Below are 25,171 nucleotides of genomic sequence, written 5' to 3' on the forward strand. Positions count from 1 at the left end.
ATACTCACTCCACTGAAAGCCATCAAAAGCCACCTGGATTTTACAAATGGTTATCAACACGGAGGTGTTTTTCCTGTGCCGCCGCACATATATATATATATATGTGTGTGTGTGTGTGTGTGTGTGTGTGTGTGTGTGTGTGTGTGTGTGTCTTCTCCACTCAGATTGCAATAGCCAATCACAGATTAGCCTTTCTGTCCATCATTTACCTGTATTTTGGCATGCTTGGCACCAGAAAGTTATGTTGGATCCAAAGGGATCCAAAAAGGCTAGGACCAAAAGTTATATTGGATCGGTTCCCACTGACCAATAGCGTTAGAGCTTACTGGCAACAGCTAGCCAATCAGAGCGTGGCATACAATTATTCATGAGATGACATCACTAATGACGTAGCGGAGGTCAGGAACTTGCTGACAGACGCTGGTTGAAAAAATGGCAACAAACATATCAACAACAGCAGAAAATCGTCTGCCAGCGAGGTTTGCTGAGTTCACAGAGGAGGAACTGGTGGAAATATTGAACTCCAAGGATGCCAAAAACACTAAGAAGGTAGACAAGCACACTACTGACGTTTTAGAAGCATCCATATGCTGTTCACAACAAAATATATCTGATTTACTTGACTCTTTGTTGTTTGCTTAATTTGGGAGGGGGGGTGGAGAACATAACAATTGATGGTTGGTAAGGAGTCCAACATAGAGAAATATTGGATTCATCGCTACGCTACACCTCGTCCAATATAACTTTTTTTCATCTAATATTTCTCTATGTTGGTCTCCTTACCATCCATGATTTGTATTATATATATATATATATATATATATATATATATATATATATATATATATATATATATATATTATGGTATTGAATGCACAATGAATTAATTTAACCATCCAAAAAAGACACTGGCTCTAAAACAGCTCTTCCACTGTAACCTACCATGTTATATTGAAATTATGAATAATCGAGCAACACAAAATAACACATCTTCAGTTGAGATTGACTTTTTATTGCTTATCAAATCAAATGAAATCACATTAATAATTAATAAACATTTAAAAGAAACAGTTTCCATATTCATCTCATCCGCGTATATGCATTACTGCAGTTATATTAAACATATAACAAATATACATAGAACAGTTTGACCAGCTTGAAACATATCACAAGGTGCAATGAAAACTGTGCCCTGAACAAGCCAATCAGAGTCCTCAACAATAAACTCATAAATGATTCACACCGAATTGAAAGTTAGGAATTTAGAAATTTTACATCTTTGGGCTAAGTGAAGTATAAAGTTGAAATTTTAAATGTTTGAAGTCTTGTATTTTCCTGAAGCTTTCTACCCTTTTAAATTCATTTTATTTTATTAGGAAATGGAGTGGGCCGCGGCCTCAGCTTTATTTAAATTCTGGGTCTTTTAGTGAAGCTTAGGGCAAGTGGCCGGTGATCATCTTAGTATTTCTTCTGTTTTTCTTGTTGTTTAATACTGACAAATTATACTTTATTTGCCTGATTATGTGTTTTCTGTCTGTTTGAGATGCGGCTCCATCGAGAGATGGGTGTGGTGTTTGCTTCTGCTACACTACTGTCCTGTGCACAGGCAAAATTTCCTGTATATTTGTTTTGTAAATTGTTTTGTCAATTGTGTCAGTAGCATGGCCCAAGCAGAGGGTCACCCCTTTGAGCCTGGTCTGCTTGAGGTTTCTTCTGAAATCATCAGAGGGAGTTTTTACTTACCACTGTTGCCTGTGTGCTTGGCTTGGTAAGGTTAGACCTTACATGTGTGAAGCGCCTTGAGGCAACTTTGTTGTGATTTGGCGCTATATAAATGAAAATAATTTTTTTTTTAATCATTACCAAAGTCACTTCAACTTCTCCTCTTTATTCAGTCATGGTCGCCAGAGCAGATCTGAGGTGGATCTGCATAATAATTTGGCACAGGTTTTACACCAGATATCCTTTCTGACACAACTCCATATTATATGGAGAATTGGCAGGGATGGCCTTAAAACCGGGAACCTTCCACACTGGAAGCAAGCACACTTAACCGCTTGGCCACATCTGCACGCCTTTGTTTAATGGATTGATTGTGTTCAATTCAGTTTCCAATGTATGTGCATCATGCCTTCGCCTACATAAGGCCCATCTGAATAGTGTACCGTTTACCAGAACAATACTACTTTCTATTCTGTATAATGAAGTGGATGAGAGTCTAAAACTCACTCTGGATGGCACACCAGTCTGTCACAGTTTACTTCTCTAGCCAACGCCCATTTACAGCTGGCTGGATTGGGACGATGCAGATGAAGTGTCTTTCTCCACACGTTGCATGACTGGGATTAAAACGCAGGTTCAAGCTAAAGGAGCCCAACTCCTTTAGCTTACTCTCAAGCCAATGAGAGGAAGCGTGCCAAGTACCAGGAGCTGGTGGGCGAAAGCAAGAGGCAAGGTTGGAAGACGTGCTGCGAACCTTAGGAGGTGGGTTGTCAAGGATTTGCAGGGCGGTCTCTCTGCAAAGTTCTCACATTGTTGGGCCTTGAGGCAAAGAGGAAGGCCATTAGGTCTGCTACTGATGCTGCAGAGAAAGCCACAAGGTGAGGCAGATCAAGAGGGCAGATCCATGGGCAAATGCTGCTGGGACAGAGGACGTAGTCTGATAAACCCCGGTTGGGTCGCCTGGGCGAGGGTGTCTGATGTTGTAAGACCCGAAACACCCAGTGACCCCAGATGATGTGTCCTAGTGCATCTGCAAGATGTATCCTCGACCAGGTACGTGCTCAAAAAGGTGGGAAACATTATCCACTGCTATACTACAAGTGCTGTTTGTGCATTATTTTTTACGCTTGTTATGTTATATCTCAAGAACCTTTGGTCATATAGTCTTATTTATGGTGTCAAATTACTTGCAAGTTTCTCCAGGTTCTAATGGAACACTTTGTCGCAAATGATGCATTACCACAGCCAGACACAACAACTCGTAATCCCTGAGCAACACTCACAGAACACATTTTAATGCCTTAAGTTTCTATGTATTACTTACATTTTTTTTTTTTTCTGAAAAACAACAAATGCATGTTCTGACATTTGACCAAAATGAAAGTCTTGCTCGCTGTATCTCAGTAATGGATCGGGAATTATGGTAATAAATTTTCATTCACATGTATCCATCCATCCATTTTCTTCCACTTTATCCGGAGTCGGGTCGCGGGGGCAGCAGCTCTAGCAAAGCCGCCCAGACCTCCCGATCCACACACACCTCCCCCAGCTACTCCAGGGGAACCCCATTTTACATGTAAAAAAAAAAAAAAGGATAAACTCAACAGAATTAGTTAATAAAACAAAAGTCTGTTTAGTTGAATCCCTGCCTTTCAATTTATGGTTAGATAATGCCAATGAAAAATGGTTTTGTACAGTGTATTGCGAATAAATCAAGACTATAGAAGACTTCTCTAACTGTAATTAGGATTGGTTAAATGCAGAGGACAAGTTTTGTTGTATGTTTGTATATATGTGCAATGACAATAAAGTTTCTATTGTTCTATTTTCCACACGTTACTGTAACTCGTATGTCTTTATTTTTAAATGTGAGGTTGTACAGATTCAAACTGTTGGGATGACTTCAATCAACTCAATCAATCAACTTTTTTCTTATATAGCGCCAAATCACAACAAACAGTTGCCCCAAGGCGCTCCATATTGTAAGGCAAGGCCATACAATAATTATGAAAAACCCCAACGGTCAAAACGACCCCCTATGAGCAAGCACTTGGCAACAGTGGGAAGGAAAAACTCCCTTTTAACAGGAAGAAACCTCCAGCAGAACCAGGCTCAGGGAGGGGCAGTCTTCTGCTGAGACTGGTTGGGGCTGAGGGAAAGAACCAGGAAAAAGACATGCCGAGAAGGGGGGCAGAGATCGATCACTAATGATTAAATGCAGAGTGATGCATACGGAGCAAAAAGAGAAAGAAACAGTGCATCATGGGAACCCCCCCACAGTCTACGTCTAAAGCAACATAACCAAGGGATGGTCCAGGGTCACCCGATCCAGCCCTAACTATAAGCCTTAGCGAAAAGGAAAGTTTTAAGCCTAATCTTAAAAGTAGAGAGGGTATCTGTCTCCCTAATCTGAATTGGGAGCTGGTTCCACAGGAGAGGAGCCTGAAAGCTGAAGGCTCTGCCTCCCATTCTACTCTTACAAACCCTAGGAACTACAAGTAAGCCCGCAGTCTGAGAGCGAAGCGCTCTAATGGGGTAATATGGTACTACGAGGTCCCTAAGATAAGATGGGACCTGATTATTCAAAACCTTATAAGTAAGAAGAAGAATTTTAAATTCTATTCTAGAATTAACAGGAAGCCAATGAAGAGAGGCCAACACAGGTGAGATATGCTCTCTCCTGCTAGTCCCCGTCAGTACTCTAGCTGCAGCATTCTGAACCAACTGAAGGCTTTTTAGGGAACTTTTAGGACAACCTGATAATAATGAATTACAATAGTCCAGCCTAGAGGAAATAAATGCATGAATTAGTTTTTCAGCATCACTCTGAGACAAGACCTTTCTGATTTTAGAGATATTGCGTAAATGCAAAAAGGCAGTCCTACATATTTGTTTAATATGCGCTTTGAATGACATATCCTGATCAAAAATGACTCCAAGATTTCTCACAGTATTACTAGAGATCAGGGAAATGCCATCCAGAGTAACGATCTGGTTAGACACCATGCTTCTAAGATTTGTGGGGCCAAGTACAATAACTTCAGTTTTATCTGAGTTTAAAAGCAGGAAATTAGAGGTCATCCATGTCTTTATGTCTGTAAGACAATCCTGCAGTTTAGCTAATTGGTGTGTATCCTCTGGCTTCATGGATAGATAAAGCTGGGTATCATCTGCGTAACAATGAAAATTTAAGCAATACCGTCTAATAATACTGCCTAAGGGAAGCATGTATAAAGTAAATAAAATTGGTCCTAGCACAGAACCTTGTGGAACTCCATAATTAACTTTAGTCTGTGAAGAAGAACTTGACTTGGTCAGTCAAGTTCAGATCAATACAACAGGGATTATGAGGGGGATTATTGATAACTTGCCATGATGGTTGTTTTAATGTGGTGTTGCACTGTATGTGGAGGAAGGGTCACTGGTTCAAAATTAGAGAGCATAAATTGGCAGTAAGAACAAAACACAAGATGTCCACAGGAATGTATTTGTTATCCTTCTTTCTATTCTGTCTCTCTCTCTCTCCCTGTGTTTTCAGTCAATATCTTCAGTTCCTGTAGCACAGAGAGGTCAAGTAACTGGATCATGTGGGAAATGAGGGCTGTGCACACACTGTGCCTGTACTGTTGTAGGTCTTTTTTGGGGTGTACTGTTACAGGAGTTAACATTGTTAAAAACTAAGAAACTCCAAAAGGAAAGTGGTTGAGTTTAGGAATGGCCCATAGCGTATCATTATCGATGTAGTGGTAGAAATTCTCCCCATGATAAGAATTTGTCATTCTAAGGCATTAAGATTCGTATACTTGATGGCGTTTTTAAATACATACGCACTGCATGTGGGCAAGTCACGCAGTATGAAATCAAGCATGGCCGTGCTTGGTTTTGACCAGTCAGACAATAAACTTCATGATGATACAATGTGACAGTGACATATCAAAAATGCATCAAGGTGATGAAGGAACATATTGCAAAACTATCGAATAAAAGCGTTAGGACGTGCACCTCTATCTGCTCTGTGCAGCAGAGGAAGAGGATGGCAGGGAGTGTGTAGCAGGTTGGCTCTGTCTGTGCAGAGTTCAGCCTGCACACTGAGCTCTAAATAGAGAATGACACGGCGTGTTTACATGAAACACCAAAATACATTTACTGAGTACAGAATACATTTTTTCATGCTCAGAGAGATACCTGCATGCAGACAGAGGAATGAATGTGTTGGCTGAATGTGCTGGCAAAACGTTTTTATAATTAATAATTACTTGCGATGTAACTCGAATTGTTCAAACCACGGGCGAAGATTATATGTTGTGCGCACCTCACCGTCTAGCGCTTCCATTTCCCTCCCCCTATATTTCCATCTCCATGGACCTCCCAGTGCTCCATGATTGCACTGTGGACACCTTCATGGAAGTCTGGTCCTTTTTAAAAGGTGAACAGATTTTTCTTCCTTCTTTCTTTTGGCAGGTTCCCTTTGGGACTTTTTAGCAACAGAAGCAGCCATTTCTGCCTCACATAAATTCTTTACGGCAGACCATAGGTAAATGATGAATGATACAGTTTCATTCACTCATTTTTTAGGCAGCACAATGGATTAGTGGTTAGCACTGTTACCTCATAGAAGAAGGTCATGGGTTTGATTCCCACCTGTGGCTTTTCTGTGTTGCATTTGCATGTTCTCCCCATGTTTGCGTGGGTGCTCCGGTTTCCTCTCACATTTAAAAAGACATGCAGGGTAGGTGAACTGGAAACTTCATAAGTGTCCAGATTTCCCTTGCAAAAGAGGTCTCGAGCTCAGTGGGACTCATCTGGTTAAATAAAGGTTAACTAAACTAAACTAAACTTGTACCGGTTATCTGGGCCTGGGTCGTGGTGGCAGCAGACCAAGTAACTGTTCCCACACTTCCCTGTCCTTGGATCTCAAGACATTCTCAAACCAGCTGGGAAATATAATACTTCTAGTGTCCTCCTCTCAACTGGATGCGTCTAGTAGACCTCTCTAGGGGGGTGACCAGGGAGCATCCTGGCACCTTCTAATGCAAAGAAGCAGTGGTTCTACTTTGAGTCCCTCCCAGATATTCGCGCTTATCACCCTTTTCTTGAGTGTAAGACCAGATATTCGACCAGAGAAACCTCATTTCCACCACTTGTGTATGCGACCTTGTTCTTTCCATCATCTCAAAGCTCATGACCATAGGTGCTGACAGGAGCATAAATCAACTGGTAAATCGAGTGATAACTGGTAAATCACCACAATGGTCCAGTACAGCATCTGCAGGACATCAGGTGAAGCCTCAGTTACTCTCTTGATCTCAGGCGCCATTTTAACCCTATTTGTGAAAGAGACGCCAAGATAACTGGACTCCTTCACCTGGGTTAGTAACTCTCCCCCCGATCCAAAGGGGTCAATACAATCTTTTCCAGCAGAGGGCCGTGGTCTCAGATTTGGGTGTACTGATCCTCATCCCAGTCACTTCACATATGGTTTCTAACTGGGCCAGTGCATATCAGAGGTCACATTCTGATGAAGCCAACAGAACGGCATCATCCACAAAAAGCAGTAATTCTGAGGTCACCAAACTGGACACCTCCAATCCCTGAGTGCACCTTGAAATGCTATCCATGAAGACCACAGACAGGATTGGTGACAAAGAACAGTCCTGGCAGAATCTAGTGGACACATAGAGACCCGAATAATAATAAAAATAATACAGCCTTTTATTGTCATTGTACATATACATACATACAATGAAATTTGCCCTCTGCATTTAACCCATCCTAATTACAGTTAGACACAATCCAACCACTAGGAGCAGTAGGCAGCTACAGTCTGGCACCTGGTGACCAACTCCAGGTGTAGAGACTCTGCCTTGGTCAGGCGCAGAGAAAGGAGCAGATAAGCAAATAAGCATGTTTTTGGCTGTGGAAGAAAACTGGAGTGCCCAGAGAAAACCCACGCAGACACGGGAAGAACATGCAAACTCCACACAGAAAGGGCGGGAAGCGATCCCACAACCTTCTTGCTGTGAGGCACCAGTGCTAACCACTAATCCACTGTACTGTCATACAACCATAGTCATTTATATTGCTATTGCCAAAAATACCACGAAATAGCATGATATTATTTTAACTCTATAGCACCTATTCATAGTAGCGTTACAAAGCAAATGCACTAAACACTTTGGCAGTTATCAGGGTCCTTGTTGAGTCTTTGTCATGGATAGGGATGAGCGAGTACACCACTATCTGTATCTGTTCAACCATCTACGAGGTCTGTTAGAAAAGTAATGGACCTTTTTATTTTTTGCAAAAACTATATGGATTTGAATCATGTGTGATTGCATCAGCCAAGCTTGAACCTTCGTGCGCATGCGCGAGTTTTTTCACGCCTGTCGGTTGTGACATTCGCCTGTGAGCACGCCTTGTAGGAGGAGTGGTCCAGCCCCCTCGTCAGATTTTCATTGTCAGGAAATTGGCTGATCGACTGCCACTTTGCTTCATCTAAATTTTTTCAGAAAGTGTGAGAGACAGCCAAGTGGAAACCATTTGGAAAATTCAGATGGCTTTCGGGAAGATCTTATGGGGATCACACAGATTAAGGACAATTACAACTGGATTAAAGACGGCCCACAGCGGCAGATGGTCCGCCGCACACCGAGCAGCGATCGACAGGCTCAAACGACCAGATCATTTCCAAAGTGAACACTTTGTTGATTCGGGACGTCATCTGAGTACCAGAGAAACGGCAAGACAGCTGGACATAGCACGTTTTCGGCACATTCCACTGTTACAGGAGTTTTTGTAATGGAAAGAGGAGCAGAGAAATTCGCCACGGAGCCGCTCATGGCGCGGGACGAAAGCACCTCCGTGTTGGTCTCACAGGACAAGCCCTAACATGCCCAGCTCTTGCACCATTCGGACGATTCAGACGGCTTTCGTGGCTTTTCAGTCGTGTGACTATCTGAGAAATTGTGGACGAGCTGGACATGCCACAACATGTCCTGTGAGGTTTCATCGCGGCGTTGCTTTTTGTTCTGTGCCCTGCGCCTCCGTCCTGATGCGCGAATTTCTCCGCTCCTCTTTCCATTACAAAAACTCCTGTAACAGTGGAATGTGCCGAAAAAGTGCTATGTCCAGCTGTCTTGCCATTTCTCTGGTAGTCACACGACATCCCGGATCAACAAAGCGTTCACTTTGGAAATGATCTGGTCGTTTGAGCCTGTCAATCACCGCTCGGTGTGCGGCGCACCATCCGTCGCTGTGGGCCATCTTTAATCCAGTTGTAATTGTCCTTAATCTGTGTGATCCCCATAAGATCTTCACCGAAAGCCATCTAAATTTTCCAAATGGTTTCCACCTGGCTGTCTCTCACACTTTCTGAAAAAATTTTGATGAAGCAAAGCGGCAGTCGATCAGCCAATTTCCTGACAATGAAAATCTGACGAGGGGGCTGGACCACTCCTCCCACAAGGCGTGCTCACAGGCGAATGACGCAACCGACAGGCGTGAAAAAACTCACGCATGCGCACGAAGGTTCAAGCTTGGCTGATGCAATCACACGATTCAAATCCATATAGTTTGTGCAAAAAATAAAAAGGTCCGTTACTTTTCTAACAGACCTCATAAATTATCTGTATCCATATCTGTACTTGTAGTGGGTGTGGCCTAAACTGAAAGTGGGCGTGGTTTAACCCAAAATGGCTCAGGCTTAATCTGTACATTATTTTAAGTCTGAAATTGATATGGATTGATCAGAAGTTGCTATATTTATTGTTTATTTGAAAACTATTTACAGAACAGCCTCAAAAATTAAGATTCAAATCAATGTTTTTGATCACAAAAGTAAAAGATCTATTTGCAGAACAAGTTTTTATGTACTCAGAACATGAATATTTTTAAGTCTATGAATGAATATTTACAGAAAAGCCTCAGAATTGAGATTCAATGGTTTTGATCACAATAGTAAAGGAACTATTTTACAGAACAAGTTTTTTTTATAAAATCAGAATATGTATATGTTTTTGATCACAACAGTAAAGGAACTATTTTACAGAACAAGTTTTTTTTATAAACTCAGAATATGTATATGTTTTTGATCACAACAGTAAAGGAACTATTTTACAGAACAAGTTTTTTATAAACTCAGAACATGAATATTCTTAAGTGTATGAATGAATAACATAACAGCCTCAGATTTGACAATCAATGTAGTAGGAAATTATGAACTACTAAGTATGCATGAACAAGAGTTGTCATATTCAACACAACTCCCTTTTTTAATTTTATGATCAAACTGTGATTTTTTTTTCCCCCAATTATTTATTTATTTTTACTACCTAACGTTCTTGGCATTTTTTTCCACACAAAGTTAAACAATATTGATTAAGGTGTGTCTGTGTGTGCATGTGACTGAGTGACTGTGTGAGAGGGAGAGAGAGAGGTTGTTCGACTGACCAATTTTTACGAACTGCAGTGAGAAAGTGTCAGATACTGCATGCAGCCATATTCAATAAAATATCAATACAGGCTACTTTGTGTGTTCAGGTATATGTGTGTAAGTGGTCTCTAAGACTGTTTATTTTTTAATGATCTGTGTGAACTTGGTGATTCATGCAAACATCCACTGATGGCAAGCAGGGAAATAATGTCAGCCTTGTTCACGGTATTCTTCTCAAAAGCACCACGTTCAGTAGCAGCAAAATTTTCCAACTGACTTTATATCACCAACAAAATGAAGAGCAAACAAACGGTTAAATAAATAAATAAATAAACAACTGGAGTGGAGGCAGTGACCGACATGACACGAGCCATTTTCAGCTTGGTCTTGTCAAAGGTACCGCATACGATACGAAACAAGTTCACTAAGTAACTTTACAAACCAAAAAAGAGGCGAGTTGAAGAGAGCACAGCACGGAAGCCAAGCACAGAGAGCGATCCTGTGTGTGTGTGTGTGTGTGTGTGTGTGTGTGTGTGTGTGTGTGTGTGTGTGTGTGTGTGTGTGTGTGTGTGTGTGTGTGTGTGTGTGTGTGTGAAGCTGCAGACAGATGTGTCGGTGTAGGGAGGGGCGGGTGCTTTGTGTGACTGGCCAATCACAGCGTGTGAAGACAGTCAGTTAGCCAATGAGAATTTTCCTTCAGCACGAGCACAGATATTGATGAGTTTTATTCGGATCATGCTCGTACTCGTCAAAAATGCTTTATCCATACCGTGTGAAATGAGTATCCGGCTCAACCCTAGTCACGGAGCACCTTGTTTATGCAGATGGATAAGGCTAAAAATATAAACGAGCCCACATGATCAGCCTTTGGTCATGAAAATTCAGTAAGGTATGTCATGCACACTTCCCATCAATGTCACAGCTGCCTGTGTGGCATAACAATCATGGAGACAGCGTTCAACTGGGAAATAAAAAATGAGGAGAAAGAGGAAAAAGGAACTAAAATTACACACATCTATACAGAATAACATTGATTAAAAATGAGTATGAACAATAAACAGCTGAAAAGCACAAACGGAAGCAGTTGTCTTTGGAAGATTTGCTCAGACATTTGCTGCAAACAAAAAACCTGTTAACTCACATGTCACTTGCAATGGAGGAGTTTCGGGACATAGACTTGGGCGAGAGGTCGTAGTCGCTGTCCGAGCGGTAGAGGAACGACTCTCTCCGTTGGCTGTGGACAAAATTGGCCTGCAGGATGAGTCCTGAGCCTGGGCTGGCCATCGGGTCCAGGGGGCTCCGACCTGATGATGTGCCATTGTCCACATCAAAACTGCGCATAGACAGAAAAAAAGAGAGAAAAAAGATCAGGACTTGAAAAATGTACATTTTATACCAACTTGAACTGAAGAAATTGTATTTGAGCATTTTTGCTGATAATGAATTCACCATTGACACAAAGGAGGAAACGCTTCACAGCCTGTAATCTCCTCCTTGTGTGTGACACGTCTGGAGTAGCTGACGTTACTAAAATTAGTGCTCCTGTATGTCATGAAGGGAATTTGTTCTCCCTGAATCTTCACTGCTGCTCAGAGTCTTTGAATGCTCACTGAGCAGAGCTATTTTCCTCAAATTCAACTTCCATATCAAGTTGACCAAAGTGTCAACATGCCCAGAGCGCAGGTTTGTGTCATGCATCTGTCATAAGCGGTGGAGGTAATTCAAATGTTCTGCTGGTTGGGGTAAATTTGCTGTTATGTTCCACAAATTTAATCAAGAATGAACCCCGATTCAGATCATCTACGATTTTTATTCCGAGTGTCGGTAAAGATTCTGGCCCCGGTTAGCTTCTGAAAAACGACCCGTAGAAATGACCCTATGTCATATTAATCTTGTACCAATGCAGACATCAGTAATATTCTCTGGAAAAGTACTTTTGCATCATTCTTTTTAAGTATGGAGGTGTTTACAGAGCTTTCTTATCCCATGGCAATCAGCTATAATAATTACATATGTCCACTGGTAAAATTACTTTACTCCACTTCCCTATATAAAATGTAGCCTATCTGAATAGGACATTCTTGATTACATAGTCATGACTGACAAGTTGCTGCTCTAGTAACTGCTGCAACAACATCCATAACAATGAGTAGTACTGTGCAAACATTTTAGTCACCATAGATTTTTAAAGAAGTAGCGTTTCAGGATTTTTCTGTGTCAAAACAAAATCTAATTTGAGATGTCCAAGAATTCCTGTTCCAACAAAAATGAAGCTGATTGTCAACAAAGCAGATTTCTTTCATCTCTCTTGGTCTGTACTCCCGTTTTGTTTTGGCTAAATTCTCAGCAAATTAAAAAATGCATTCATTATTTTAAAATTTTGTTTTAGATTTAGAATGCTAATTTAATAAAAGATATATTACATTTCATTGTAATGCAATTGTATGTATGTAATTCATTTAATTCACTAATTGATTAATTAATGGCCCTTCAAAAGGAAAGAATTTGTGGACTTCTACGTATGTGTGGTTTTAAACTTCTAAGCAGCTTTTTTTTTTTTTTTTTTGTCAATTGCATTTCCAAAGCCTAGGTTTGGTGACCTCCAAGGCCGCTGCTGCTTGTGTCAGAAAATTTGTAGGTTCCACTCTGATATCTGCGTATTTTGTCTGACCAACAATAGGTGACAAACACATTTAATTTATAAATATAAAAACATAAAACAACACAAGAATTTGAAGGCAGAAAAAATGATGACTAGATTAGATTAAAATGGATGTTTTTTTCCATCATCATATGGGGAATCCCTCTGCTGTCAGACTTTCACTGACTCACAGGCAGAAGCTCTTTCTGCATCACTGACACCATTCCCCACTGTAATATAATGATGTGCTTCCTGTCTCCTATGGGACTGGTCACCTAGGCGATGACTAACTCCTGCCACAAAGGATGTCTGTTTCAGTGTCAGGGTTACCAAGCAATTCCATAATTCCATCTGGTTTACACAATGAGGTCAGGGGTGTTTTCCTGCAGGAACGGGTAGTACTGAATTTCAAATAAATGTCTTCAAAAATATTGAACTTTTTAATTCACTTATCCTATTCTCTTACCCTATCTCTAAAAATGTATTATTTACTTGCAAAACAACAATCACTGATCCCAGAAGTTTTCAAATGATTTTAATCTCAGAAAAATTGTCTGTTATTTCAGTCCAAAATATCAGTCCTTTGAATATTTATTTATGACTATATTCCTATTATTGGCTTTGAAACAGGCAATTACCCTCTAAAATGCAATTGGAGAATGAGCAGACAGACAGATACATAGATAAAATCCAACTCCTTACATTTGTTTATCTAAAACAATAAATGATGTCATCTTGTAACTCACCAAGTTAAAACAACAAATAATGAGGGCAAACCTTTCATATATGATGAACTTTAATGCACCGCAACAGTCAAAACAGCAACAGTCTTTCCTATATAATATCCCATAAATGTGTCTGCCACCTACTGGATGGTTAGTGAATGCTAGATAAATTATCAAAAATTACAAACAGCTATGGCTGAACTCGCATGTACTTTGACTGCCTCCTGAACACGTCTTGTGCTCATTGCTGCCCTCTGCTCAGCAAATACGCCAGCAACCGCGGGGTTAAAGAAAGATGTCCACAACATGAGCAAATATATATACAAAAGAGTGGGAATGTAAAACTGGATTCAAACAACAAAACGAATGTGGCAGATAAAGCTGCAAAAACGTTTGTGGGTACTACCACTTAGTGATGGCTAACTTTAAACACTGCTCCAGAATATCTGGAAACCTGCTTCTAATACTGTTCCGGAGCCCATACCAAATGGAAAACATCATGAGCTGAGATAGAGCTTAAACATGTCATCAACTGATCCGAAACAAATGTTTCTAAACGTTCCAGTTGATCTGGTGTTGTAACATAATGAAACTTTCTTTGACAATCCTCTGAAATATGTTTTACCTTAATTTTCTTGTTTTTTTAATCTCTCATTTGAACAATCATATTTATGATCACATTTTAAATACTTGATCCTTTACATTATTTACAGAATTCTATTATTAATGTTACACTGCTGCATTTTTCTTCATTGTTTCTTGTTCAATAAAGAAACAAATCCAATGGCACGTGGCACAAACCGTTGCTGAAGTGTGACGTGAAAGACATTTGCAGGTGACGTCCTGTTCTCATCATTATCCTCCTCACTATGGAAACAGCCAAGGCAGTAATCCAGTATGATCTTGGCTTTAACTGTGACTGGACATCATGCTCATGCTAGTATTAGATGTGCACACTAATATGCATATGTCTGTGTGCGAGCAGAAACAGAAAAAGAACACAAGGAACAGTGTGAGCTGAATACTAAGTGCAAGTAAATTAGTGCTTGCCTGCATACGTGAAGGTTTGCTTATTTGTACATGGAGTCGGGGGGGTGTTATGTCAGAACATATCCTCCCATACTGAGCTAAAACGTAGTTGCTTCGTCATTCTGGTTTTGAGTTTGTGTACTTAACATCAAAGTTATATTGACCCAACAAGTTATGCAATAATTATTTCAATTCTGTCCAGCAGATTTGGCCCGTGCATTTCAAAAACAGGGCCACTGTGGATTTTGAATGTTGAATGGCACAGATTTTAGGGGTAAGAAGTAATTACCATGACATTTCCTTCCTCGGGGACTGACAAACTAGGCTCAGCATTACACATCCACAACCACACACATGCACGTACAATACATGGGTTCTACCCCCCCCCCCCACATGTTTTTTTAAATATAATATTTCACATGTTGAACATGACTATTCAAAGCAGTGTTTATGGCCTACCTGCATTCTGCATAAGTCAAATGAAAACCAAAGTGTTGCATTTTAGTCATGTTAGTTTGTGATAAGCTACAAGATAAACAAACCAAAAATAATAATAAACAACAATGGCTGAGAGTGCAACACTCATGACTTTAAATGTTTGACCCAAAGTCATGCAAATTGTTTCTCTGTGATTCAGTGACTCTCTATGGCCTTGACATCTGTGCAAATTTGTCCAAAAGTGAACCACTTTATCCTTGACGAACACACAACCCTTCAAGTCAGTACCATGCACTGGTGTCACACATTTCAGCATCCACTACACTATAGAACCACCTTTGGTCCTGGATGGCAACCATCAAAGCAGACAACTGGTCCATCCCCACTTCTCAAAATAGCCATCTACCTACCACAACCAGGTGAAATGTGGGCATCCTCTTGGCCTTCTCCAACCGCTGGTATCCTCAACACTAAGACACTTATGTGTTGGATGAAACTCAGAGGAACATCTCACTTGGCCGAAACGTTATACATATCACAGTACTTCACAATACAAGTGATACTACTCATCTGAGTTCCCTTAAGTAACTGTTTACTTAACACAAAGTCAGTTGAGTAGTACCCAAGGTTTCTCCAAAGGGACCTAGTACCAAAGACATTCAGTTATCACCTCAAGTCACTGGTTACCATCCAAGTCTCACTGTTCAACGGCCACATGACTTCATAAGGTCTTCCCATCGTCTCAAAGGCTGAACACCTAGAGCTGAGGTGGGCAACAAGGGTCAAGACACTGCAGGTTTTCCTTGCAACCAATCACCTCAGCAAGTGGGCTGCTGAGGAGCTCCTCCCCTGAACATAAACACCTGATCATTAATGAAATCATATGCTGAGGTGACTGACTGGTAGCAAGGAAAACCTGCAGTGTCACTTCATGGCACATGATTGCCCATCCCTAACCTAGAGGCATGACTGTCACTGCCAACAAATGAATGCATCTACAAATTCAACACTGCATACAGATACACCTCTGATGGGTGAGTCCAGGAAGTCACAGAAAACCTGTATCACAGTCTTGATCCAGCAAACCCAGACACTCTTAATTCCTTACTTAGCTTCTCAATTGTTTCAATGAGGGTATCCATGACCAGTGGTTGTCAGAGTTCAGCTAATCTGATAGCAGAAGCTAATGTTTTGCTATCGGATTAGATTTTCAGATAAGTTTTAATACCATCATCGGACCAATTATCTGCCGATAAATTTAGTTCTGATAACGTTCAGTGCGATAACATTTTTTTTTGCTGGTAAAGTGAGCAAAGTTTAACAGTCAAAAACGTTTGTAAACCCTAAAATCAAACATTTTAGTCTGTCTGTTGTGTGTTTATTTATGGCAGACTGGCTGTTGCTTGCTGCTGATGTCATCATTAAGCGCAAAACATGATTGATTGGCTGGTTGACACAGGGAGCATTGTGGGTAGTGTAGTTCAGGTTCACTTTGGACATTACAGTGTTTCTGTCCCTTGTCCCTTGGAAATCTGCTGCAAAACCCATCACACATCGTGCAAAAAGAATTATTTAAATGTCTAAGGGACACTGGATGACTTCATCGCATCTAAACAAATGACTATCTCAGCGATCACTCACCAGCCCGGTAGGTGACGGTAAATGCACCTTAAGCTGGTGCGGTCTGCCACTGGATCATTTTGGATCATCTCAGGATGATTAATTTTTCAGATGAATCCCACTGAAACTAACAGGTAAGAAATTATATTTACTATGTGTATTTTACTCTCCCAGTCAATGTATTAATGGATGTATTTTGGTTGTTTAAGATGCATTCATTTTTCGTGCGTTCTTGTGTGTTTGTGATCCTTGAATTTACCCAGCAGCTCCTGCGGCGCTTAAAGTGAAACTGGTTTATCAGAAGCCGACAGTGTAATGTGATGTAGCCGCGACACTAAAAGTTATCGGTTATCTGTAATAAAGATAATTTTTTTTAGCAGTTTATCGGTTTATCGTCATAAAAGATAACTTTTCAGTTATCTGATTAATAGTTATCAAAGCTAACGTTTTGGTTAGCTGTGCCCACCGGTGTCCATTACCCAAAGATCACAGGATCATCTGTGAATTCAAGGTTAGTAAACCTTTCCACACCAACAAAGACACTTTACCTGCTGCTTTCCACAACCCTACACAACACCCAGTCCATGCCGGTGTCGCAGACTAAACAGTCCCCCCTAAAAAGTGGTCCACCCTGCCTCCACTGCGCATACGTCATTTCAGGCCACAGCAACTCTTCTGAGATGCACTGTCTTTACCCAAAGCAATCAAATGGATTAATGTGATTATTAACCATCAGATGACAAGGTAAAACCTCTTAAATCATTCTAAAGTCAGTGTGAAGCAGAAATGAGGTCTTTTAAAGCAGAAACGAGGCGATAATTGGTGACGCTTTGAAATGATGGAGATGTAGTGAACGCAACAGCTAGCAGCTTGTGTAGCTGATCACTCCCCGTCTTTTATTATGAAATAATGCTGAATTTATGCGGAAATTATTGTTGTACAAAGGCTTCAGATATCTGTCACTGAGACAGATGATGACTAGAGTGCAGTTTGAGCAGAAATGAGGTGATAATCAGTGACCCGCGGCTGATGACACATGCACAGTGAAGGCAGGGCGGACCGATTTTTAGGGGGGACCATTCGGTCGGTGACACCGGCATTGAACAATGTAGGAGCCAGAACATATCAATGATGAATGTCAGAATTTCCGTCGAAGAAATCAAAGATTCTACCTGTTCTGTACACAGCAATCAAGGTAAATTTGTACAGGCCAGCTTCAACATCCAGCAACATATTGGGGACCTTGTGTTTTCCCAGAAGGTGACCTTTTCAACCAAATCAAAAACTTTGCAAAATCAACATATGCTACAAAGAAGGACTGCTGACAATTGCATGTCCATATGATGAATATCTTAACCATTTTACAGTGAACAGGAGTGTACAGTCTTTGCCTGGTCAGACAGCTGTTGTTTCCGGATCAGCAAGAGCCTGCAAGAGTTTCCAAAATTTAACATCAGTGTTCATTAGATCTGCAGGAAAACGAAAGCCCCAGCCAGCAAATTAAATCAAGGATTTAAGTTATATGTATGTTTCGCCAAATATACACAACAAATTTATGAAAACAACAATTAACTGATTAACCAATGTCAAATGCTAGCTTTTAGTCATCATAATTCTGGTTAAATATAAAGTATGATGTGTAATGTATGCTGTTAAAAAGCAGCACTGCTGCTTAAGGAGGCTGTCTGACCAGGCAAAGACTACACGTTACCACTAACATGCTGTGTAACAGGGGATAAAGACTACCACTAACACTGACCAGGGAGAGATGATACATGCTACCACCTATAGGCTTTGTTTTATTTTTTTATGCAGGGACAGAAGCTTTGCACTACTGCTAGCATGCTGTTTGACAGGCCATAAAAACATTACACTGTTAAATTTGGATGAAGCCAAACAGAGTGTGACACAGCAACCTGGTCTCACGGCAAGTCGTGATTCAGCAGCACAAAATATGCATTAATCTATTGGTTTGTGATATTGCAACAAAAAGCACCTAATTTTCATCACGGCCGCACAAATTCATTTTAATATATTTCGTGATGGCTGCATGAAATTAAAACTGAAGCGGGGGGTTGGAGTGGTTATGGTTAGGGTGAGGGGACGGAGTAAGATTAGGTTATAGTTAAGGTTAGGGTTGGGGGTAGGAGTAGGGTTAGGAATAGTGAGTTAAAAAAAACCCTGTCACAAACATTTTACTCATTTCGTAATGGGAACATGAAAAAAACAAAACAAAAAAAAACCATGAGACTGGGCTGGACACAGAGTATTTCTTCTCCCATGCTTAAATAGCACAAACACTGTTAACAAGAGCTATACCGGAAACAACCAATTTGAAATGGGAAGTACATCACAAACTTCAGTGCATGTAGTCCACAGTTATGTCAGAGACAGGATGACATGAATTGCTTAAGCAGTTTGTTACAACTGAAACTAAGTTATCTTGACATTTTTTAATGGCCACACCACCACAGGACATGCCATGAATATTTTCCATGACTATTAAAAAGATAAAAGCTGAGCTGCCGCGCTGCAATCTCTGAGTGCCAGGAATAAGTGAGGGCGGAGTTTGGTGGTGGAATGGGATAGTTTGGCTGTCTGCCTGATGACTGAGAAAAGAGCAGTCGTGTTGTCCTCTGTCTTTCTCAAACAAAGCTCTCACACACACATACACACAAGTGGCTTTAGGGTGGGGTTTGATGCAACCCACCACCAAGAATTTCGGCAGCTCCCTGTAAATGAATGAACATTTGACCTTCAAGATCCTGTTTTCACCCTCTGTTTCTTACATTTTCTAAGTGATCTATAGTGCCTTCAGTTTCCATTGCACCAAATCAATAGTGTCTGTGCACTGCCGTTTGTTATGTTTGTCATTCAGCTTGCCTTGGTATGCTGGCGTCATTAAAAATGGACTGTTTTCTTATCAAGTTACCACAACTACGGATCAGAAGGGATCAGAAGCTGGTGAAAATGAAAAAGGGATGGATGACAGTCACAACATCAATGGAGAACTCTAGTGCTGCCGAAAGAAGAAAAATATCTGTCCTGGTTGTCATTTGTTAGCCGAGTAAATTTTTAACATCTATGACACCACAGAACAGTCTTGGATCTTGGATGGCAACCACCCAAAAAGACAACCGATCCATCCTCACCTCTAAAGCAACCATCTATCTGTGATAATCAGGCAAAAATTGGGAAACCCCTTGGTCTTCTCCAGCCGCATGGGTCCTCAATACTGAGACACCTGCATGATGGATCAGGCCACAAGAAGCAGGCCACATAGACACAATGTCATGACTAATGCTCATCATAATGCAAATGATAATGAATCCATAAGCTCTTCCTAGGTCTCTCAGTCTCAAAGGCCAAGGATCAAGATACATGAATGTCACAGCTAAGATAAATGTTTTAAATGCGATTTCTATTCCTGTTTATTGTTATATGTGACAATAACCAGACATGTATGTACTAGTCACGTAACATTTTAAAATACATATTTGCAATACCTTACTTACTTATTTACTAAATTCTGTCACCGTATCACATGCCTCACAAATATATGACTAAAAACAATAAGTTAAATCCTCTGCTGATGCCGCTGCACACCATATTTACTGTAGCTCCCTCTGGAGTTGCAATAATTGATTGATCAATTTGTTGACTATGATAACAGCCATTCAGTCGTTAAAATAAGATAATGGCGTAGCAGTGGCAATTAATGTATCACTTTAATGCCCATAATGTGAGGATTTTCTGTGTTTTCAGTTTTATTATTGGCTACAGTAAATCTTTTTTGGACAGCTGATTGGACAAAACGACTTCCGAAGCCATAATAGTGATGGGTATTTGTGGAATTTTACAGGGTAAGAGCAGAGGTGTCCAAATCCTTTCCTTTGAAGGATCATAAATGTATCAGGCGAGAGAGAGAGAGAGCGAGAGAGAGAGAGAGAGAGAATCTCTGAATACTCACTATGCCTTCAGTAGAAGTTGAACAATACCAAGATGATCTATTATTGCAGTTCAAAATGTTCTCAGTCTCACCCACACTAAAAAAACTGACTCATTAAATTGGATTTCCATCTAATAAATATATGTAGTCACAACTAAATTAAATTTAATTATCTTGCATAGATGTGCTCTATTTGAATTGGGACAACTAAATTAAATTTAATTATCTTGCATAGATGTGCTCTATTTGAATTGGGACTACACTGTTATGTGTCGGACGCAGCCCGGAGAACCGACCAGCGTTTGAAGGACCCAGTATGAAATAAGCAGAGCACGGTACAAAGGATAACTAAATTTAATTACATAACAGTGATGTGGAAAATATAACAAAAGAGTGCGCGGTCTGGCGTGGTGGTGAAACGGTGTGCTCCCAGCAGCACTAACGGTCCGGAGCCAGAAACTGTTCGGACCCAAGGACTCCGCCGACACCCCCCAGGTGGCCGCGACAAACCGAGTCTGTGAAAGAAGAAATCATCATGTGAGTCCACACTCCACACACAGAGAGACCGCTCAAAGGTGTTCACAAACAGCAAACACTTACTGGCTTAATTACTAATCAGCTTCCCCCCCTGCAGGCATGGAACACCCTGTTCACAAACTCAACTGCAGTGGAAGCTGATTAAACGACTAACATAACAGCTCAATACAATAAGGTGTGAGGGACACCACATTTACTGACTGTATAAATGTTAGTCACAAAACCTAACGTACCTCAGGAAGTGTGCTGACGAGCGTGAGACCTCACCCCCTCCTCTTTCACAGACCATGCATCAAACCTGGATGTTCTCTGCATCCACTGATGATGAGATGGCTCTCGAGATGACGATCTCACCCTTCTGGTCACAAGGTCGAGTCTCTGGCAAATACACACTGTGTACTCCAGACTTAAATGCCACCATGTTCCAATCCGTGTAGATGCACCACAGCTGTGAGTCCTGAATGAGCTGCACTTGATCAGCCTCAGGTGATCAGGGTGAGGTCCTGGTAACTCAGCCACACAGCCACTCAGTCCCAAATGCGCACCACCTGGAAGGAAAACCAAAAGACAGAAACAGAAGACAAACAAAAGCCAGCCAGGCACGCCAGCCACAACATACACATATTTATTAGATGGAAATCTTGCATCTTAAATTGAATTCATCCAATGAGTCCTTTTTAGAGTGCAGAAAACTTCAGAGGAGAAATGTTTTTCAACGTAGCTTTTTTAACAACAATGCACAAGGTCCACCAAAGCACCTTTGCTATCCCTTTGTGGAAGAAGGTCACATCTTGAGGCTCCAGATATTTTGTTTCCAGGTAAGGTTGAGAACCTGTTGAAGTACCCTTGTATTACCTCCACAAATCTACAGTACACTATCCCATGATATAGCAGCTGGAGCCTGGTAACTGAAGAAGAACTTCCCAGGCAATTTCAAAGAAGATAGTTGGCATACATGACAATGGTAACGGCGCCCCTGGTAGCATTCTACAAATATGCATTTATTAAGTATCAGGAGTAATTTATAAAAGTATGAAGTAGCAAAGCAGGAATTTTCTCAGCATATGAGCATGTTGACATTTAGGTCAAAGGACAGATAAGATGATGGCATAGTCCATCCAAATTGTGTCCGGACTATTCACTAGGGATGGGTAGTGATAAGATTTTATCTATCAATGGCATTATCGATTCTGCTTATTGATCTGATTCTTTATCGATTCCCTGATCAATACCTCTTGCAAATTTTCCGTGTACTAAAAGTAGGCTTTACAGGCTTTCTATATCAGCAACATTTTATTGAGTAAACGGTAAATGGACTGCGTTTATATAGCACTTTTCCATCTGCATCAGACACTCAAAGTGCTTTACAATGATGTCTCACATTCACCCATTCACAGACACACTCACACACCAGTGTCAGGGTGATGCCATGCAAGGCACTCACTACACACCAAGAGCAACTTGGGGATTAAGGACCTTGCCCAACAACGCTTAGTGATTTTCCAGTCAGGCTGGGGTTTGAACTGAGGATCCTCTGGTCTAAAGCCCAATGCTGAACCACTAGACCATCACCTCCCCCAAAACATCTCTGGACATAAATAAAATCTGTACATGATGGATCCCAGATCTATGGACAAAAATACAAATAAACAAAATCTGTAGTTTTTGTCAAAAGCATTTCAGATATTAATGACACAAATGTAACTCCATAGCCTGAGCTCTTGCAGCCGACTGCACTGCACGCCAGGATGTAATTCATAAAAAAACGGAGGACGTCTCTTTTTTTGTGGGGGGGGGGGGGGGGGGGGGGGTTGGTCAGTTGTAGTTTATTGTTTGTATTTTAACATTTAGGAAGAGGTGTCATTTGATTTAAAACAGCGATTTGCTCTGAAGTTACTAATTCTGACCAAAATCTGCGCAGCTCTTTGGAGCTGGTTTACTAGATGTCAGTGCAGAAAAGACCTGTTTCTACCAGATACCTCATGCAGCCATTTGCTATTAAATAGTCAAAAAGTCAAAGTTTCAGTCTCTGGTTTATTACATTTCTGTGTGGAAAATTTTCACTCTCTCACTGACAACCACACCAAATTGTAATCCACCATCAATCCAACATCCACTAACCATTCAGCATGTGGCAGACTCATCTATGGGACATTTCAAAGGAAAAACAAAGTTGCTTTTTTGATTGATCTAGTCTAGTGCATTAAAGTTCGACAAATCTGAACGTTTTGCCCTCATTGTATATTCTTTTAATTTGGTGAGTTAAAAAGTGACAGCATTTACTATTTTTGAGGTCTCATGTTCAATCATTCATCCATTTACTGATTCAATTACTATATTTTAGAATGTTCATGCCTACATTTTATCAAAGCCCAGGAATTCCGATGTATTAGATATAACACGCATCTGCTGCATCCTTGCATTTGACGTTCTATTTTACACTATTTTATCTATCTGTACTATCATTAAATGAAGCGAGTCATCTGTTCTGTTTTTTTTTTTTCTTTAATACTGTAGGTGTGCAAATAGAGTCCAGGTGTCTTCTGTGATCACTGTAATAAGACATTTACAAAAGAAAGAGACAAAGAGGGAGATAACAAGAGTGCCCACCCATTTTTCACACCCTGTATAAGCACATGTTTGTTAACCGATTCATCATCACACTCTGTCATGACCCATTTTTCACCAAACCTCTGACACTGTGTAGAGTGTGAAACCACAGACACACCCTCTTTTAGAATGTGCACAATGATAATCACAGCCAGTTTGCCACGGCATCACCATTTACAACACAGTGGGAATGTCTGGCTTTTTTCTTATTGTTGTAGTTTTTATGTTAGGACACAAAGCAGAGGCTACAGGGGAACACCTGCAAGTCTAAAAAAGGAAAAAAAAAGTATACAAGAAAAGGAGACAGATCCAGAGTCACAATCTGGTGGTGGTGGTGGTGGTGGTGATGGGGGGTAAATTTGTGCTGCAAACATTGAACAGAGAATGGCATGGTGTTTGAAGCTTGTGCACATATTCCACCTGCAAAAGATCACTGTGAACATTTGTTCTGATCTTCTTGTCAGTCATCCAAAAGTTCAAACTTACACTATCTATCCTTTATAGCTTTAGATGGTGAATAACAATAAAGTGTACAACAACAAAAGTGCCCTGCCCTTCCACATAAGCCAGTTTCGAGTTTTCAGCGACGCAGTGGCTGCTGGGTAAGTTCAAAGGTCAATGCATATAAACATTGCACATTCGCAGGATTATGGCGGCGAAGTACAATTAAGTCTGTCTGTCAAAATGGGAACAATTACAGCAGTTTCTTCGTGCAAAGGGCAAAGGGTTTATCAGCGACAGGGAGAGTGGAGGAGCTTCGAGCTTCAGTGTGCGGTGCTTAGTTCTTCAGTGTGCCGGTAAAACACACGGAAAAAGAGAAGAACCGACTCCGAGCAGATCAGTTTACTGACAGTCGACAGCGTCGTCTTACTCGGTCCACTCGCCGACCTCCCGAACAGTTCGCTCGGTAAGTTAGTGCATTTATAAGAGAGCTATAGATGAATCTTATCACAGGCTGGCACTTCTAATATTTTTTAAATGTTCTTTCCGCACGTGTGTGTCGTGGCTGACATCACACAGAAAAGTACACACCGGTAGGAAGCTCGTCAACTTGCAAACAAAAATCAAAATATTATCATAAATAAAGTTCATGACACAGTTAGAACAGTCGTCACTCCAGTTGAAGTTAATTCAAAGTGATTAAGAGAAGCTTAACTCTAAACAGACAGCACTGTTAAACCAGTTCAAGTCAAGTTTAAGTTAAAGTTTCCTGGCTGGTGCAAAACTGATGACTGCTTAAAAAAATGGAGTGATGACTTTTCACAGCAGTGCATAAACTTTATGTTCATCTGTCTTAATATTTTAATTTTGATTATAAATTATATTTTTATTCATTATTCCTATTTCCATTTTTATTTACACATTGTGTACATTTGGCCACAGTTTCTGTCTGACATGCAATGAATGACAGAATGAAGTCAAATAATGTCTTTATTATAGTATATACTTTTATTTTATTCAGAAGAGCA

General features: G+C 40.6%; 1 protein-coding gene across 3 annotated transcripts in view; it reads right to left on the bottom strand.

Moving 5' to 3' along the window:
* pde4d (phosphodiesterase 4D, cAMP-specific) overlaps window positions 1–25,171 on the bottom strand; it is a 769,874-nt gene that overhangs the window by 118,888 nt on the left and 625,815 nt on the right. For all 3 annotated transcript variants that reach the window (XM_034170507.1, XM_034170506.1, XM_034170508.1), the window contains exon 2: window positions 11,295–11,486. In XM_034170507.1, the coding sequence (XP_034026398.1) occupies window positions 11,295–11,486 (192 nt within the window). The remainder of the gene's footprint in view (window positions 1–11,294; window positions 11,487–25,171) is intronic.

Source organism: Thalassophryne amazonica, chromosome 5 (assembly GCF_902500255.1).
Source record: "Thalassophryne amazonica chromosome 5, fThaAma1.1, whole genome shotgun sequence".
In the NCBI taxonomy this organism is placed as follows: domain Eukaryota; kingdom Metazoa; phylum Chordata; class Actinopteri; order Batrachoidiformes; family Batrachoididae; genus Thalassophryne; species Thalassophryne amazonica.